Below are 19070 nucleotides of genomic sequence, written 5' to 3'. Positions count from 1 at the left end.
CTAAATCCTCTTGACAAAATAGCTACCAAAAAGGCGAAAAATGATAATTTTTTATTGATAAAAGTTAAAAAAATTCTGAAAATTCAAATAAAAATTCAGATCAAGTGATAAATTTTAACAAATAAAGCATAATAGACACCGCTAAAATTTTCAGTGTAATAAAAAAAATCCATGATGATAAATCACTAACAGACGGCTATTTATCAAAATAAAAGTGAAAGAAGATGTTTTATCTTGTCAGTAAAAGAATCACAGTGAACAAAAATGTGTTTTTTTTCTGTGTATTATGAATTCAATGATAAATAAACTTTTTACGCTCCTCTTTTTTGTGTCTAATATATCTATTTAAAGTCAGTACTGTACAAAAAGATTGAGGAAGGAGAAGTGTATGAAAATTCCACTTTAGTTTATTGGAATGTCTTTTTTTTTCTGTGAATTGAGCGAGGATAAAGAACATGAAAAGAAAAAAGGATTTTCTGATTTTTAATCGTGGTTTTAATATTCTCGATTAAATTGAATGGAAAATGAATTAAGCAAGTTTTCAGCAGACATGAGTCATCAGAATTTAAACGAACATAAGAAAAAAGGAATGAAATGGAATAAAGGTTCAATTTTCGGGGTTAATTAATTAATGACCAACAAGAGCTTTACAAAGTCAAAAGTCAAAATCATTAGAATGTGAAAATTTTACCAATTTTGTGCTATGTAATACCTAACAGAAATTGAATCATGTGAACTATTAATTTTATATCCAATATTTTTTTTAAAAAGAAGTTTTTAGCCAGAAGTAATAAAAGAATTAAAAAGAGAGTATATAAAAAGTTTACTATAGCAGTGATGAAGTGTACATAGTACTTGTTTTTCGACCAATATATAGTTTTTACTGTGGTAAGCAAAACTGTTCCTTCAAGACAAACTTTTTCATCACGAAACAATTTTTCATCAATTTTTACATTTCGATAAACTTTTCACTTCCTTTAAGTAAAAGCTTTTTTTCTACTTCGTTTACCAAACATTTATTTTTTTGATTAATTTGAATCAATTTTTTTGTTATCAGTTAATGGACTCGTAATATAAAGAAGAAAAGTTTGTCTTGTCTTGTTTTGATTCTTGTTGATAGAAAGATGACTTTTGGGCGAGAAAATTTGTATCTTTTTTGTCCCTTCATCAAATTTGTGTTACAAGAAAATCTGAACTGATTTTTTATTGAAACAAATGAGAAAAATATCGATTCTTTTGAAGGAATAACAGACTAGTCATCAAATATATTTTAATTTGTAGTTTAACTGCTTTTGTATTGAATTTCAATAAATTCCAATTTGCCATTGTGTTGACATTTTCAATTTGGAATTGAAATGGGAATATCACCCGATCGGCACATATTGAAATGTTGTCACTTCTACGACCAGGCGTCAGTATGCTTAGAACTAAGTGGCAAATGGCTGGCTAATTGGATTGTTACTTTGAAAATTTAATTTCTTTCGCTAAGTACCTGTCACTCGCCAAGTTATGTTATTCTCGCCACAACTTTGTACTTAATATACTGCCGCCTCGTCACCCTTATGGCAACATTCCAATATGTGCCGATCGGATTAGAAATTGAAAATTATGCATTATACATTACGACAGATTTATTTTTATTGTTTGCAAATCCTTTACATTAAATTTGACTTGATTTGATTGCTACAATCTGTTAAAACATCTGTCTTGTTATCTGCCTATATAAAATATACATCTGAGATTGCTGTTATGAAAATAATACTTGGTGCTATATAACATTGTACAATCTTTATTGTTACTAGAAGTATTATGAGAATATATATATTGGTATGATAAGGCATACATTCAGAATATACAATTTTTTGAACTATAAATTGGATTTTTCTTCATTTATTTTTTGTTTACATACAAGAACTTAATTAATTTTTTCCGCTCTCGAAACTTTTTCGTTTTCCACTTCTTTTAAGCGGAAATAATTCAGATGACATGATGTAGGCTCTTTATAAGAATGCAGACCATATAACTAAGACACAAAGTCATGCATATGATAAAAAAATCGGAAAAAAAAATAATTGAAGTGAATAGGATGGTCGAGATAGAAAGCTTATTCAAAAAATATTGTGTGACTGGATCCAAATAAGAAGTCATTCTGTTCGTTTTGTGCACATTTAAAGCAATTTTTAAATGTTCTACATGTCGTGATAGCATCTCTTTAGAGATTAGATTCTCTCTCTGAATTCATTTATCTGTCTATCTATCTATTTCCATTTTTCGCTTTAATAAGTTTTCATGACTTTACATTTAGATGTTTTTAATGTTCCTTAATGGCCATGAATGTCATTTTCAATACTTCATTATTTTTTTTATTCCTTTTTTGCAATGTATGTCTATTTTCATGCAATATCGGAATGAGAAATTCATAAAAATTGAAATAAAAATTGATTTTTTTATTACCATAACATTTTACTGTTCCTTTTAAAGAAATAATAATGTTTCGACCAGAATATGCATTTTTGTCTAGCAAATGAGACATGCTCGTTTCGAAGCTTTATTTTCTCGTTTTCTATGTGATATTTACTAAGTTTGTAAACGATCTGCCTAACTTCTCAAGAAAAATCCCAAACAGTTTCGGTATTGACTTAAACATTTACTTGATTATTGATTTAGGCTCGTTTGCTTGTTACGATGGGTAACGAGTTCTACACAGGAGTCTACATGGGGGTCTACATTTTGTGATGGTTTCATTTCCTCCTTTTATTAGTAGTGCTTTCTCATATTCTCAAAATATGTCCATTTAGTTCGATTAATGTTGCCTACAGACTCGCTTGGTTTCAAGTTTCAAAAAATCGTAAAATTAGCTAGCTTCTATGAAAGAGTGACTAGTCAAAATGCACTGTAAAAATTGGATATACATAAACTTATAACTTGCCACATTTCCAACTGTGCTTAGTGAAGCAAATTTTCATTTTAGATATGTAACTACAGACACAATTGTAAAAGGCTTGTTCTCTTAATACTTTAAAGATTCATGTAGATGTCATGTTTTCTTATGTTAAGATAAAGCGAGTTTAATTTATTGGAAATGATAGTGAAGAAAAAAGGGAAAAATAGTTTTGTGCATAGTGAAATACTGAGAAAGTAGAAGCATATTTTGAATTAAGAGTTATGCTGACATTATTACTAAAGGAATGTTCTCACAGAATTCAGTTCCTCTGAATGATGATTGAAACTTGTTCCAAAATTTACTGAAATATTTCTAAAACATATTAAGTATTATTTCATTTTCGGAGAAAGGGTAGCTTAGCATTGTGTCGCCTACAGCTTTTTGATGGAAATAAAATATATGAGACAACGCACGATATATGTACAACATATAATAAATGTTTCATTACATACTATATCATAAAGGATCAAAACAATAACAAGGATTTAACTCTGAAATCTTATTTTATTTATTCGCTAAGTTGAAATAAGGAACATTTATGGGAAGTTCTTTTTTAATTAATGAAGATGTCTAATTCGAATAAAATGCTTTAATGAAATTCTTTAATTCAGTGGGGCAGCTAGAATTTTCAGAGAATGTTGTGCTTAAATATTGAATTGTTTGGGCTATTTATACTCGAGAATCTTAAGTAGATATAGAAAGAAAATGTCAATTCTCTTCCCAAGCATTTTCCTGGCCGCTGTCATAATTTAATTTACTTTCTAGCAAACGAACACTTATATTGACCATTTTTTAGGGGTAAAAGGAATCTGGCACTGTGTGATACCACCCTAAAGTGTTAAAAACCATTCCAAAGTCTACCAATCTTGAGTGTCTGTCATAGAAAATAATAAGAGAAATAAACGACAATTCAACCTTTTCATTATGTCACATTTTAAAACCACCCTTACGGATACATGCCCGAACAGCATTCTGTGTCTGCTAGAGATTCGCTGCGGTGCCCTATTAACGGTAGGATGCAAAGTTACCCCTACAAAATCATGACGAAACAATGACGGTTATTTTTACGATAAAAATACAGTTCGCTACATTGTTTAGCTCGGGTTAATGATGTGTAATAAAACTGTCTGGAGGGTAACAAGCTCATATCGACAACATTGAAAGGAACTCCTTTATTACTTAAGATAATTTACAGCATCGTTTCATAACGCGTCTGTATATTAATTTGAGAGTGTCAGTATCGTACTGTTGTTTGACATAGCTATTCATTGCCATGTTACAGAAACTTATTCATTGAATTAAGAAGTAAAATTATACTTGATATGAAGCTGTAATCACAACATTTCACAGTGTTTATGAGGTTAATTTAATAAGATATCTTTTGGTGTCTCACGGAAAGTATGGTGAGACCACTAAATACGAGAACAGAAATAAATTATATTGTTAAAGATGTGAAATATGTACACCCTCATAGGTGACTGTTTCTCTTATTGTCTCATGCTGAGTAAGATTAATTTGAATTTAGTATCATAAATCATGACTTTAAGAACAAAAATGTGAATCAAATTTTTAGTCTAAAAGCGAATTTATTTTTCAACATTATACAAGACAGGATGTGCAAATTCATTTCAAGGCTACTAAGAATGTTTAAAATGAATTATGGATATAGGTTGCAAAATTTGTGTCATAAACATTTAAGATTTAATCTCCCTTTAAGTTGCTATCAGGGCATTCTTAAAGTCTTATTCCCAATATAAGACCATGGAACTTATTGGCGCTATAGCGGCTAGATTGAGTTGCTCAGGTCTTTTGGCTTATAAAATAACATAACACTGTGTCATATCAGGAAATCAAAATATAAAAAAAATTTAAATTTAAAATTATTGTAAGTTTTTCATATTTAAAAGTTTGTTTATTTGAGGATAGGGCCATAATTGAAATGAATCCCTGCCGCTAACTGAATATCCAAAAGTTGCACATAAACAGTTTTTGAGCAAAAATACTTAGAAAAGAGCAGAAAAAATAATTAAAATTCATCACAAAAATATTAGGGTGAATTTAGAAGAGATTTCTCATAGAATTTAATACAATGAAAAAACAGGATCTGTGTGACATTTCATTAATATTTTCGGGAGGTAGTAAAGTTTATGTCTTTTTAGACTTTATTTGTGAATAGAATTGATGAAAACATCAACTTCTTATCCTAATTTAATGTTAACAAATAAAATTCCTTTATTTCTTTGACAAATTTGATACCCGAATGATACAAATGGAGAAGACTCCGACTCGGAGCTTCAATACTCCGCTAAAGCTCTTGGTAAATGAAAATTGACTACATGGGTATGCAATAAGACAGCAATTTGGATAATAAACCAGCCTTTGAAGCTCCGTGGTAGAGTCTTCTACAATTTGTGTCGCTCGGGATAACAATAAAAAAGATGTGTGATCATTTTGGTTCTAACATTTAAAAGCACAACATAGAACGACCAAATTACTCTTTGTCTTTCATTATCCACACTAAAGTTTATTGTTTCACTATTCCTTTTCACATTAATTAAATTCAACAACTTTTTCTCTTAATTCTATTTGTCATCAGTTTTCATTTTCTCTTCATGCAATAAACTTTAAATGTGATGAGTATGTTGAGCCGTCTGAAACTGTTCATTTAATTACTTTACTGTGATTTGATCAAAGTTTCTTACATATTATGTGAATATTATTTTCTCTTTGCATTAATATGGACGTGATGTGATTCTCGTATATGTTTGTAAGTCGGTGAACATCTATATATTCTAGGAAATGATATAAATGCTGTCTCGTTATCTTTTCATTGAGAAAAGGGCAATTTGTGTACAAAGCATGTGTAATATTAATACATTTTCGTAACTAGAATCTCAATTAATTAATTCTATTAGACATAAAATTGATTAATTTTCACTTTGATACATGCTCGGGTGAATAACTTACTTTCACTTATCCTTGACTCAAAAAAATTTTTTATACCTAATTATTGACATCAAAAATCAATAAATTATTTTTCCCATCCTTGATGTCTTCATCAAAAGTTTCTTCTTATTGATTTATTTTCAGCTTTTATCTTCGTTAATATGATTCCATCAAAGTATCATTAGACGGGAATGGGAGGGAAAAAAGCAAAATGATGTATCATTTACCAAGAATATCACGAAAATACAAAACTTCACTTGTTGCAATAAAAGATTTGATATTTACTCTTCATCACTTTTCATCTATCCATTGCAAATGCACAGCAACAATGAATAAATGCGAGAAGAGAATAAAAAATTGAAATTGACATGAAGAGATTTTCATTCAAAATCATTATTGATGTTGATGAGAGGATTTTATGTATTTGTCAATATTTGAGATCAGTGCCTTTTTTGGCAGAGTTGAGAAATCATTTCAGGATGACTATGTTGTTTATTGATATCTAAAATTCAATTTCACTTTGTTGCCGTTGATTAAATAACTTTTTTGTTATAGCTTATAGCTAGCAGAGATTGTTCAATCATGTGAAACATTTAATTTTTTTTTGTGGGGAAATTTTGTTCCTTCCTTAATCTTCCGATGCTGAAAGCTTTTTTTTTTACATTTTGACAGTCATCTCACGTTCCTTCTATCACTGACTTTATATGTGAAACAAGATAATAACTAAATTGATTGATTGATGACCTACTTGACTCAACTTAAATACATAATTTCTTTTAGATATGTTTTTTATTAGACGGGAATTTTTAATATTTCCATAAAAGGATACAAAGAACAATGAACAGTAGGGTCATTTTGATGGATGGTCTTTATATCATGAATAATTTATAAAATTTTTTATTTGAAACATTTTTGTTTTAGTTTTCAATAAATTTCAATAACAATAATAATCCAAACTTAATAAACATTTGTTTGAACATTGGAATAATCATTTAAACTTGTTGTGGTTTTATAGATTTAAACTTTTGCGATAATTCTGGTTCATTAATTTCAACTATTTATTGGCTTTTAAATTTGTTTAATGAATGAAATAAAAGGGGATAATGTCTAGGGGACGTAATATGACTAACGATAAGGTAATCGGTTGTCAGGAAAGAGACCTAAAATGACTTTAAAATTGCTTGTAATAATTTTATGAATTCCCAAAGACTTGGTTTTGACGAATTTTTGAGATCGATATTACAAGGGAAGTCTTTGAAGTCTCGGTCTCGACAAATCTCGTTCGAGCGACACAAATGAAGAAGATTACAAAATGAAACATTTAAAGCTCTGCTGAAGCTCTTTTATTAACATCTATTGAAGGTCCTTTTAATGTGTCAAACGGAGTTGGCTTTCATTTGGTGTTTAGTACTAAAAATAGAGCTTTAACGGTGCTTTAAATACTCCGTGACAGAGCCATCTTCTTTAGTGTCGCTCGGGCCGAAAACCATTAGAACTCTGCACAGAATTTGTTGTCAACCAATTTCATGGACGGTTATGGTCATATCCCTTTTTTTGAAAATATCTATTTGCATCCAATGTTATTGTCCCTAGATACTTAATAATTTCCATGAACACATGTTTATTTCACAACATTAAATTTATTTTAAACACAACAATTATTAAATGGTCTGAAATTTATGATTATATTTATGATATTTTTATAGATATTGCACTTAAATTTTCACCGATTTTTACCAATAAATACTTATTGATATAAATTCTTATTGATATACATATTGGATTTTTCCTACATTATGATAACATTAAATATGGACAGTAAAAAATATGATCAATCTTGTATACTTTTTCCACATTAATACCTACTTGCTATAAATGACAATGAATTTTGGAAACGATTAAATGAAAATTAATAGAGAAATGTAATGGATCTAAAAGCCACAATTCTAACAGCACCATCACTTCGTAATGAAAGCTGCTCAAATCGTGTAAATACATCACTCTTTCAACAAACTGGTGCTTCAGACGTAATACAGGCATTTTTTATCATGACGTTAACATTAGCGATCGTAGGAGCGAATCTTGTGCTCATAATTGTTATAAATTGTCGGCGATATTCATCATTTATACATCCACAAGTAAATATCGTCGTGCTTAGATTAAATATCATACAATTTTATCATTTTCCCCAATTTTAAATGCTTTACAGCCAAGGTATTTGATAACATCATTAGCGTTAAACGATTTAGCAATAGGTCTTTTAATTACACCTTTCGGTACTCTACCTGCCTTGTTACATTGTTGGCCTTATGGTGAGATCTTTTGCCAGATTCAGGTAAGTTGTTGTTATACAAATTTATGTCAAATGCCATATGCAGATGCAAATCTACACACTTTTTTGAAATTAATGATTATTACACTCGCGACAATTTTCTCCCATATGATTGCTCTTTCCTGTTACAGGCACTATTGCGCGGAGCATTAACGCAACAAAGTGCTGTCATACTTGTTTGTATGGCTGTGGATCGTTATACGTGCGCATTGTATCCTCATAAATATCATCAACATTCAAGCAAAAAAGTAAGTCTTTTTTTATATGAAGGAGAAAATGAGCAAACAAGAGATTGAAACTTTTTTTTAAAGCTTGGCAGTAAAATGTTCCGAATTTATTAACATTTGTATAGTCAGATGAGAAAGAATTTACATACATGACATTATTTTTATTACAACTTACACGTGCTTCTACTCATTGTTGACGTATGACGATATTTAATACTTTTTGTTTGACAATTTGTGAGTCAAGGATAAAGCCGTTAAGTGACAGAAGGCAATACTTGCAATAAAAAATTTTCATTTTCCCATGATTCAAGGCTTAACATAAAGAGAAAAAGTTCGAAGAACATAAAACTTTCATTCACAACAATAATAAATCGTATAGAAATAATTTTGCAATATAGAACTAAATAATATTTGAATTTTTATGGATGAAAATTGCTTATTCAATAAGATGGCATGTGAATCTCATAAGATTATGAATGACAATGACGAGAAAATGTATTTCAACTATTCTATTGTCATGAATCAGTCTATGGGTCTAGAATTTCCCGTCTCATATTCATATTTACTACTAAGATAAGCTATGTTTTGTTGAGCCTTTTGCTTTCGACTTCAAATGACATTTCCGAGTAACACTTATATGAAAATGGATTCAGTTTACGAGTAAATAGTATGCATACAGCATAGGTCTAGTAATTTTTCTCATTTGAATGACTTTTATGCAAAACAGTTTTGCAAATTAAAGAATGTAGTGGAATGTGTAGATTATACAATTTTAAGGATTTGAAATTTATAGAGTAAAGTTCTCTGTAGTGTCATATCTTTCAACTTATAAAATACTGTGGAAAATTATTCATACAATAACATCTAGGGAAACTTTAACAGAAAGTTCTTGAACAAGAAATTTCAATTTTTGAAAATAATATGAAGCACGAAAAATTGTAGAATTGCGGCAGCATAGTGAATTGCAATGAGTACAAATATAATTTTTTCAATTCTTTCTCTGCACATTTTATTTTATTTCCTTCTTTCATCCAACTATGTATGTACATTCCATTCAACAAACATACTGTATTGATATTTATAGGAGTGTTGGACAAACTGTGTGTCGCGGCACATTAGTATGCTGTTGAATTTTTCATGAACTGTCATTTGTGGGTTTTGACGTGGCTTACCACCAAGGTGGGCCATGACACAAAAGTCTGGAGAAGCGTTTTCCAAACTGTGTACCGCGGCACATTAGTATGAAGTTCGGAAAGGTCGCGTATCACATGTCGTGTGCGGTTTGGTACTAAAGTGTGCCATAGTACAATATTTGGACAGCACTATATTATAGAGGAGTCTCATTGGCTCTAAATTTTTTACAACAAAACTTTATTATATCGTAACAAAAGCGGGTATTTTCAATCATATGAATACAGTATACAGTTGACAAAAATTCAATATTTGTGTACGAAATGTCTTCTGTTATTAAAAAGGAAAAGAATGAGAAATTTGTAATGACTAGTAGCTTCATGTGTTGGCACTAGAAGAGTTCTACTTTTAAAATAATATATGTTTTACTTGGAATAGTGTAGGAATTGTTAAGGATGATTGGATATGAAATGCTGTAAATCAATCATATTCAATTTTGGCTAGAAATCAAGAAAGTTATGCACTTTGGCTAGGAATATTTTGGATGTAAATTCAAGGTTCCTAAAATTCAGTCAATGTAATTTCAGATGTAATCCTTATAAAAAACAATGCACGCTTAAATTTGTTCTGTAAGCTATAAATTTATATGGTTGGACATAAATAATTTTGGTGAAAATATTTTTTAAGCTTTTAAAAGCATAATATTCAGAAAAGTTTTATCAGCAATGTTGCATGTTCTTTAGAACCTTCATATTTTTTGTTATCAAAACATCACTTCCAAAATAGCATTTTCATTGAATCATAAAACTGCAACAAAATGCTTTTGAAAGTTATTGGAACAGCATAACAGAAAAAAAAACTTTTTTAAGCACTTTTAAAAGCTCTTGTTAACAAAACGACCAATGGATAAAAATAAAGCTGTAACACTCATATGGGTTAAGAGACTTTTTAGACTATTGAACTCTTATCTTATAAACGGTTGAGTATTTTCTGCTTAAAAATATCTATGGTACTTCTCGAAAGCATCAAAAAGCACTTACGATCAAAGATAGTGAGAGATTAAAAGAAAATAAAGATGAAATGTATTCATTGATTTGTAGTCTGCAGTCGATGTAAAGTTTCAAGTATTGAAGGTCATCAAAAAAATTTTCAAATAGTTTCTATAGATTGAAACAGTGGTGGACAACCTGTGTGCCGCGGAACACTTAAATAAATCACATATGTTACAATAAAATCCAACAATAAGCTTTAAGCTTCGTTACGAGTGTATGCACGTGCATCAAATTATATCCTCAAAGTCCTTTAAAGTTTACACGAGTTTCTGCTTTAAAGTTTATTTTTTTATGTATTCATAAGTATCTGCCTTACTGTTCTAAACGTTTTATCCAGCACAATTTGCGTAGCAATTTTACGCGAGATTAAAGCATTAAAATTCATTCCATTGAGTAGTAATTTGAGTGAAAATTTTATGCTAAATCTTTAGTGAGCTCAATCCCGAGTGACATAAATGATGTGCTTCACCACTCCGTGTTGCATATATACGGCTGCCTAATTTAGACTGCTTCAATTTGTTGATAATAAAGGAGCACTAGCCAAAAAAGCTTTATGGAGGATTTTTTTTAATTGTGTCGCTCGGGAATAGATTTGCAAAATTTAATTTTATTCATTTTTTCAATATTTTTGTTCTGTTTTATTAAAGGGTTGTGTAGCTATTCTTAGTATAACATGGATTGGATGTCTATCGTTTTTTGGAACTCTCGTTTTACCTAGAGGCAAGTTTCTATTAAATTCTTTTAATATTCTGGTCATTTCATTTCGATTCTGTTTTAATTAATCCTTTGTCTTATTACAGGACAGTACTTTTTCAACTCAATTGGTTTACTTGGCTGTGAACCATTTTACAATAAACCCTCTTATCGAATTTTAGCAACGTGCGCATTTTACTTTCCTACAACGATGGTTTTAATGTACTGTTATGGTTCAAGCTTCCATGCAAATCGTTTTCGTCTAGTTACAGCACCATCAGCTTCTTCATCCACTTCAGCATTTGTTGCTCCCGTTGCTGTTGCTGAAAAGGTAAGAAACTCTGTCTTTGCTGCACAAAAACTTTTTGAATTCAATTAGTATGCACAGATTTTATAATTTAATTGTTCATTTTATTGCAATTTCACTACACTTTAATTACCTCAAATCACATCCAGAAGTATGATAATATGATTATATAAAATTTAATAATGCATAGTTTAAATGCAAATTAATCACTTGTTCATTATAATTTCTTTTTTTTCATCAAGACGCGTACTTGAATGAAGCATACTTTTGTGTGCATATTTTCTGTAATTGAATCAGGATATCATGTTGTTATTGTTGTCGGTACTTCATATCATGATGATTAGAGCATTTTCTATGACAACTTTTCGAGTCATGTCATTCTAAGTTGATGGATTTATTTTTTTCGCATATTCAGCATGATCTCATTCATTTTTACCAGTACTGTCTGATGCAAAAAATCTGCTGAAATGTAATGAAGATAATAGCAATGATGAAATTACTTTTATGCAAATTTGAGGCTTGTGAATAATCACATGAAACATTGTTCGGGGTTATTTTGCAATCAAAAAAGCAGTAAAGTTTAAGTACTTTGGTCATTTACTTTATTTAAAAATTTGTTCAAACAAATTGAATGCGCCTCAATAATCCTGGTAAATTAATTGGTGAATTATTTTCGACATAAGTTGTGAGTGCATCGATATCTAAAGGTCCTTCTATGTGATTTCGAGCATATTTTGGAATCATAGTAAAGTTATCTCCCCCGAAAGCTAAATAGTCACCGAGAGCAACTCTATAATATGTTTGATCTACTATGTCTTCATACCGAGGTATATCACATTTTTGACATAACACTTTGAGATCAACTATTCTGTTGTAAGGTTCTTTACTGAGGTCATATACAACCTTGATCCCAGATACTTGCAAAACATGAAGATTATCAGTCTGGGAAACAGAAAATTCTAGAGCTTCTCTTATTGCGTATCCTGGAAGTTCTACAGAGAGAACTTTATTCTCAAATGGTGTTGTTGTGAATAAATCTGCCATTATAATAATTCCTGGTGATAATCCAGCCCTCATGCCTCCTGGTCCTTGCAACGAAATTGAAGCACCTGTCCACTCACCATCGGATCGATTATTCAAGAACTAAATTTAAAAAAAGTTTATTAAAAAATTAATTTTATTTTTTAAGAAGAAGAAAACTCACAGCATATGCCATAGAATCTGTTACTAAATTTCCCATTCCACATTCACGTTTATAGCAATAGTTATCATATTCATGCTTTATATATCCAACAATTCTCCTTTGAATAGGATCAACTATGGCTTTCCATGGTTTTAATTCCTCCAAAATAAATGGATCTTGAGTTATATTATGTGACAAAAATATTGGTGCACCTTCATGTTTCTTAATTTCTCCATCCTCATCGAAAAATACTGTAATATTTCCAAGATATTTATTGTATGCTGACGCCTGAACGATCAAAACTTCTCTGCCATTCTCTTGTTTTTCGATTGTTGGATATTCTCCAATTGGTTCATCAGGACCAACAGGAGTTCCTGAGTATAAAAATGAATGTGAGTGTCCACCAACGATTAGATCTATAGGTCCACCATGCTTTGCAATTTCTAAGTCGGTTTCTATCCCAGAGTGTGACAATACAATGATAATTTTTATGCCTTCTTCGGTCAACTTGTCAACTTCTTTGCGGACATATTCGACTTCATCTAAAACTTTAGCTTTTCCCCAGTCCGATGGAAAAGTCGTTGTAACTCCAACAATTCCAATTTTTCTTCCACCTCTTTCGATAATAATTGAATTGTTAAAGTACGACGCAAATTCTGGTTCTTCTGTGGCATCAATATTACAGCTTACAATAGGAATATTAATTCTTTCAAGGAATGGCACGAGACCTAAGAACATAATACATAATATGACATTCATTAACTTTGATTACAAATCACTACAAATTAAATCCTACCTTCAATTCCGTGATCGAATTCGTGATTGCCCATTGTCTAAATCCAACAGTCAATAAGATAAGATAACAATTATTTTTTGAAAATTCATACGTTTTTTTAATGCGTCTTACCATTACATCAGCTGGTTCCAAATTCAAAAAGTGTTGTGTTGCATTCCATCTAAATAAATTATACCAATAAGTTCCTTGAAAGTTGTCTGCAACATTCATGTAAATTGGATTTGGACTAGTTGCTCTTATTTCTTTTACTTTTGTTACGACTCTTGCATATCCTCCAATACATTGATCATGATCCTTGCAAGTATTGGCAAATATATTTGTCTCTTCAAATCGTGCATGCATATCATTTAAATGGATAATTGTTAGAGGAAATAAATCCTCTGATGATATGCACTTTATGAAGAAAAAAAGCACTGCTAAAATCGATCTCATCTTTACGACGTTTAACTGCTTACTAAAAATATTTCTCTTCTCTCTTAATAAGCATTAGTTTATTTGTTTTAAAAATACATCTACAGATAGACCTTATCAATATTTACTTTTGAATCTAAATGTGTGTTGAGTACAATATGATTCATTTGTATTTTGTTGTGACGGCCGTGACAGTATTTTATTGAAAAATATATATCATCAAATTATCTCGTTAATATTATTGTTTGCAGCTGATATAGTGCAGTTCAAGTACAATTTCCTTGTTTTGTCAAATAAACAGATTAAAGCTAGTATGAATTTCATTTGACCGTTACATTCATTGATGCTACACAAATTCTGACCTAAGTTAAATATGATAATCTCTGTACGCATTACATGCTTGTGATATAAAACTAATATAGATTTGGTCTCAGACATGATCACCCAATTGTATCTAACTTCGGACTCAAGGGACATATCTTCCAATGTCTAAAACATAGATTTCTTTTTTCCTTGGATAAATAAATCTCTAAACTGTTTACTATGTGATACCTAAGCGAAAAATTGATTTAATGCATCTGCCATGTCTGTTGTATCAGACAACATTAACAAAACTGCTTTGCTAATACTAGTTTGTCAGCAAAATCAGCTGTTGACTATACTGATGAGAAGTTTTAAGACATCCAATCTTTTAATCTCAAGTGGTCTTATGCTCTTTTCCCATCCCTTTCTTTATCTTCTTCTCAGCTCTTTTGGATTATGTTGACAGCTTGTGTATGCACAAGATTCTTATTCATTTTCATTTTCTTTAGCTTTTTGTCTTTATTTCTCCAAATATTATAAGCATATCATGCTTCTAACAAATAAAGCAATGTGAATTGAGGTTATAAATTTGAGCAATCAGTGATGAATATAAACAAAAACAACTGTTTATAATCTCTCATGTTGAAATTGCCTACTTAATTCCTAGTTTAACAGCGAAATCATTTAAAGATCCACAGTTAATGATTATGCGAATTTTCGTTCGTGTTTTACAAACTTTTGGAATTAAATAGGATTAAATAACAGTAATCCTGAAATGGCATCAATTGAAATGCTATAAAAGCAAAAAGCTTTACTACATAACAACGTTCATGGCTTCCATTTAAGTCAATGTTGTTTGCAAAACGTCAGAAAATGATTTTCATTACCTCATAATCAACTTTCAGAATGTGCAAAACTTTTTATGTGTTCAAGATTTAGAGATGACAATGTGTTTAATACTCAAATTTAAATTCATAGCTCTTTTTTCTGATGCTTGTTGTCATTTCTCCGTTTTTCTTTATTTTACATTTTGTCAGATGGTTGAACATGAACGAGTCTTAAGGGGATCAACATCGAGGACAATGGCCGCAATTTCATTAGGATTCATCGTTATAGTCACGCCATATACGATTCAAGAGGTCGTTGCAGCATGCACGGGTAGTAAGGTAATTATTATCTTTACTAATTCAAAACCACACAGCTAGTGTCTACAAACATACTGTGCTACAGTCACAGACACAGAAAAAAAAGTATAGTTTAAGAGATAAAATGAACAATAGCAATCAGTGTCCTTTTCTCTATAGCGAGGCAATCATTTTTGTTTTGGTCGTAATTCGTAATTTAAATTTCATCAGCAGACAGATGCGAGATAGGCAGAGGTGGAATATGCATAAAAAAAGTTTAGATAGCTACTCTATTATTTTTTTTGTTTGCTGATTATAAAATAATGGAGCAAACTACAGAAGCAATTATTATGTGTACTTTTTCACATTATGCATTGAGGCTTACTATGGAAATGAATTTAATTTAAATCTTACCAGTTCTACATTATGTTCAAATTGAGAAGGATAAAAATTTAATGATATCAATGCTGTGCTAAATATATAAAACCAATAAAATACGCTGAACAATTAAAATACCTGAAAGCATGTTTCCTAATCATCGGATTTTCAACGATTGTATAGAAATGTGGAAAGGCTGTATAAAACTAAATAAATTTCATCGATACACAAACCATACTCAATACAGTGTTCAATTAATTGTAGAGGATTCATGCTTTGGATAGTGGAAATATTAAAATTTACAGGAGCTCAATTGTATAAGCTCTTCTGAACAATCGGCAACATGCAAAACAGAAACAACTTAAATTCGTTATTAAAGCCTGAATTTTAATTATGAAAATTAATAGGTAAAAAGCCTCAGGAGCTTTAAAAAGTAATCAAGTAATCTATTTCGGGCTTAATTTTTTGACAATATTTTATAGCAACTAGCTCTTGAGTTCAGATACCAAAGTTAGAATTCAGAATCGAGAGAGAGATTTAAAACACGGAAATAAAAATGGCAAACATATTTTATAGACATTTATGCTGTTATTATTTTGTTCATTTTAACCATCCCGTTCGATATATCTTCATGCCTAGTCTATTCAGTTTTAAAATAAAATAAATGTGAATAATGACAAAAAAAATCTTGGCCAACATAAAAGTGAGCATTGTAAGAATGAACAAGAAGAAAAAAAGTCCGGAAAAATGTGCAATTACTGTGCAGACATATCAATTAATTATTCCTTTTTTCTAAAAAACTATATTTCTCTTTTTTTCATTCTTCGCTTTTTCCCGTCTTTTGTAGTTGCTTATTTCGATTTCATTATTACAAGTCACAATATAAATCTCTATTGTTTCTTGTCTACAGAAGAAATATAAGCATAGTGGACTGGTATCCTTAAATATTTTCATTTAAAAATAAGTTAGCATATATGTTTCATTTTAAAGATAGGTAGACAAGCCCGAGTAGACAGAACTAGCGATTTTCTATTCGGAAGGTTCTATCTGGCTCCAGAACTACTTTACTCTGGACTGAGACTGGATTTCATCAAATCTGGCCTAGGTCATGAGTCAGTACAGTCTGGAACTTGCCTGTATGTCCGCTTGGGAGGGAAATTACTACACTTTCTGATAATTCAATACCCGAGCGACCCAATGACAGCAAAGTCAGTCACATAGAAATTATACCTAATGAAAAAGCATCTTGCAGACTCCCTCTCTATTTGTGACAGCCTTAACCTACTTTATATTGCTCGGTCATTGAATAAGCTGGAATAAGCATTTAATTGTTTGTGACATGCTTCCTACCATTTTCTTAATTTTAACGGTAAAAAAATTGTATATATTTCAGGTTCCGCCGATTATGGAGTTCATTGTTACATGGTTTGCAATCAGTAATGGGTTTTGGAATCCATTCCTGTACTGGTTATTAAACGCACATTTTCGAAGCATTTCACATGACATGATATCATCAACTGTAAGTAAACATTTAACAACAAAAATATTTTAAATTAATTAATTTAATTCCATTATGTCTAGTGCTTTCGGCGTAGGAGAAGCAAAATGGAAGATAGTAAGCATCATAGTTGCACAATGAGCAGTATGGAATGTGATCACGACATACCACTACCACCACTGCCAAAAATGTGTGCACCTTCAATCAGTGGCAATACTGATTTCGATGGTCTATCTGAAAAATATTGGGGTGAAATTCTCGAGCGAACGTTTAGTTCAAATAGTCTACATGCATTGCAGCATCAAAATCATTACCAACATAATCATCAGACACAAGCACATAATAATAGTAGAAGTAGCAATGGAAAATATCATCATTTTGGTAACAGTACTGCATTTAGTGATATTAATTTAAATAGGAGCGACACAAACTTGTACTATTCAAATTCGGAGCCACGATTATGTGAGCACGATTTACACGATATCAACTGTGCCAAAAATAAAGCGTTTTTTGGTGCATTTAATCGAATTGAGGACATTTAGTATAGTACTAAAATTTATAGGTTGTTTTTGGATATTGAAAAGAAGAAGGAAAATTATTTCAAAGTCTTTTCATCGTCGCATTATTGTTTCATTAAAACGATGTTTTTGTGCAATATGATATCGTTATGAACACTCGCAACTACAGTACTGTATATTCTGTAAATGTTAATCATCATACCTGAAAACACCATAAATATTTATCGGGTTATTAAACAAAATTATCAAATGGAAATGTTAACCATAGTTTTCAGTGAAACTCATACATAATTCAAAGAGTGGACCTTTAGTTTTAATTAATTTATAGCTCTTCCATACTTCCTAGTCAATACTTGGACATTTATTTGAATTTTAAGACTACAAGCACTTAACTATATTCAGTTATCCTTTGAACACCTGAGATGAAGTTTGTAATTACTCTACGAGTTTATTATGGATATTAATCATATGCCGAGCGACACAAATGTAGAATGCTCCGCCACGGATTTCTTAAAACTCTGCTAAACCTCTTATTATTACAAAATGAAAGCTTCTTCAGTTTGGCGTCTATAAGACTGCTAAAAATAGACGGTTTACATTTGGTGTTAATAAAAGAGGTTTAAAGTAGCCTTTAAAACTCCTTGGCAGAGCCTTCTCCATTTGAGTCGCTCGGGTGTCTTAGTCGTGCAATCATTAAATGTATGAGTTTTTACATAAAACATAAGAAATGGTAAAAAAATATAACAAACAATTTTTAATTACTAAGTCCGTTTTAAAGATAGAATCATAATGTAGATATTACTTAATGAAAGAAAGATGATTAAAGGAACAAAAAATGTAATGGTTGTAATGGAAACTTTTGAGAATAAAATGAAAAATCTCGCTGATGTTAACTAGATGCTTTAGTTTTTTCAGTAAACCCATTTTCAATAGCTCAAATGATTCGTTTCAGGAACTTAATGACATCTTTTATTGCCAACTTTACGGATGAGTTTTTATTAAAGCTTTGAGATAAGTTAATTAATTACTTTATAACAATAAAGATAAAAAAAATTACAAAAGCACTTGACTTTATCGATAAGATGCAGCGCATTATGTGCCAGCGATTTGAAAATGATTAATAAATGGTTTTAGACAATTTTAATTTTCTAACGGTTTTAATAAATTTGAAATTTTTTGGTAAAATTCAAGTAAAATTTTTCATTTACAGCCAACTTCAGGTATGTT

The 19070-nt window shown here is 30.6% G+C and overlaps 2 protein-coding genes across 2 annotated transcripts; one reads left to right on the top strand and one right to left on the bottom strand.

The window, feature by feature from the left end:
* On the top strand, window positions 1-18673 carry LOC139097585 (trace amine-associated receptor 1). The gene is made up of 10 exons (XM_070649471.1): window positions 1-705; window positions 772-888; window positions 7807-8028; window positions 8100-8225; window positions 8354-8470; window positions 11280-11352; window positions 11433-11656; window positions 15363-15491; window positions 17221-17346; window positions 17409-18673. Exons 3-10 carry the CDS (start codon window positions 7816-7818, stop codon window positions 17865-17867), a joined length of 1467 nt encoding a protein of 488 aa, XP_070505572.1. The 5' UTR covers window positions 1-705; window positions 772-888; window positions 7807-7815; the 3' UTR covers window positions 17868-18673.
* On the bottom strand, window positions 12212-14053 carry LOC139097584 (apyrase-like). Its single transcript, XM_070649469.1, has 4 exons — window positions 13723-14053; window positions 13612-13648; window positions 12837-13543; window positions 12212-12775 (listed from the first exon to the last, which is right to left on the bottom strand). Exons 1-4 carry the CDS (start codon window positions 14041-14043, stop codon window positions 12251-12253), a joined length of 1590 nt encoding a protein of 529 aa, XP_070505570.1. The 5' UTR covers window positions 14044-14053; the 3' UTR covers window positions 12212-12250.
* Window positions 18674-19070: the final 397 nt, after the last annotated feature.

The sequence above is a fragment of the Chironomus tepperi genome, unplaced genomic scaffold (genome assembly GCF_022539635.2).
Source record: "Chironomus tepperi strain 1889 unplaced genomic scaffold, CSIRO-AGI_Ctep_v1 contig_425, whole genome shotgun sequence".
NCBI lineage: Eukaryota > Metazoa > Arthropoda > Insecta > Diptera > Chironomidae > Chironomus > Chironomus tepperi.
The sequence above is the reverse complement of the archived record's forward strand: the minus strand, read 5'-3'. Positions and strand labels throughout refer to the sequence as shown.

Coding starts and splice junctions, on each gene's coding strand:
- LOC139097585 (XM_070649471.1), top strand. CDS start 7,816: ATGGATCTAAAAGCCACAATTCTAACAGCACCATCACTTCGTAATGAA. Junction 8,471..11,279: donor ATCAACATTCAAGCAAAAAA/GTAAGTCTTTTT, acceptor GTTTTATTAAAG/GGTTGTGTAGCTATTCTTAG. Junction 11,353..11,432: donor AACTCTCGTTTTACCTAGAG/GCAAGTTTCTAT, acceptor GTCTTATTACAG/GACAGTACTTTTTCAACTCA.
- LOC139097584 (XM_070649469.1), bottom strand. CDS start 14,043: ATGAGATCGATTTTAGCAGTGCTTTTTTTCTTCATAAAGTGCATATCA. Junction 13,649..13,722: donor TGGAACCAGCTGATGTAATG/GTAAGACGCATT, acceptor TGTTGGATTTAG/ACAATGGGCAATCACGAATT. Junction 13,544..13,611: donor ATTCGATCACGGAATTGAAG/GTAGGATTTAAT, acceptor TTATGTTCTTAG/GTCTCGTGCCATTCCTTGAA.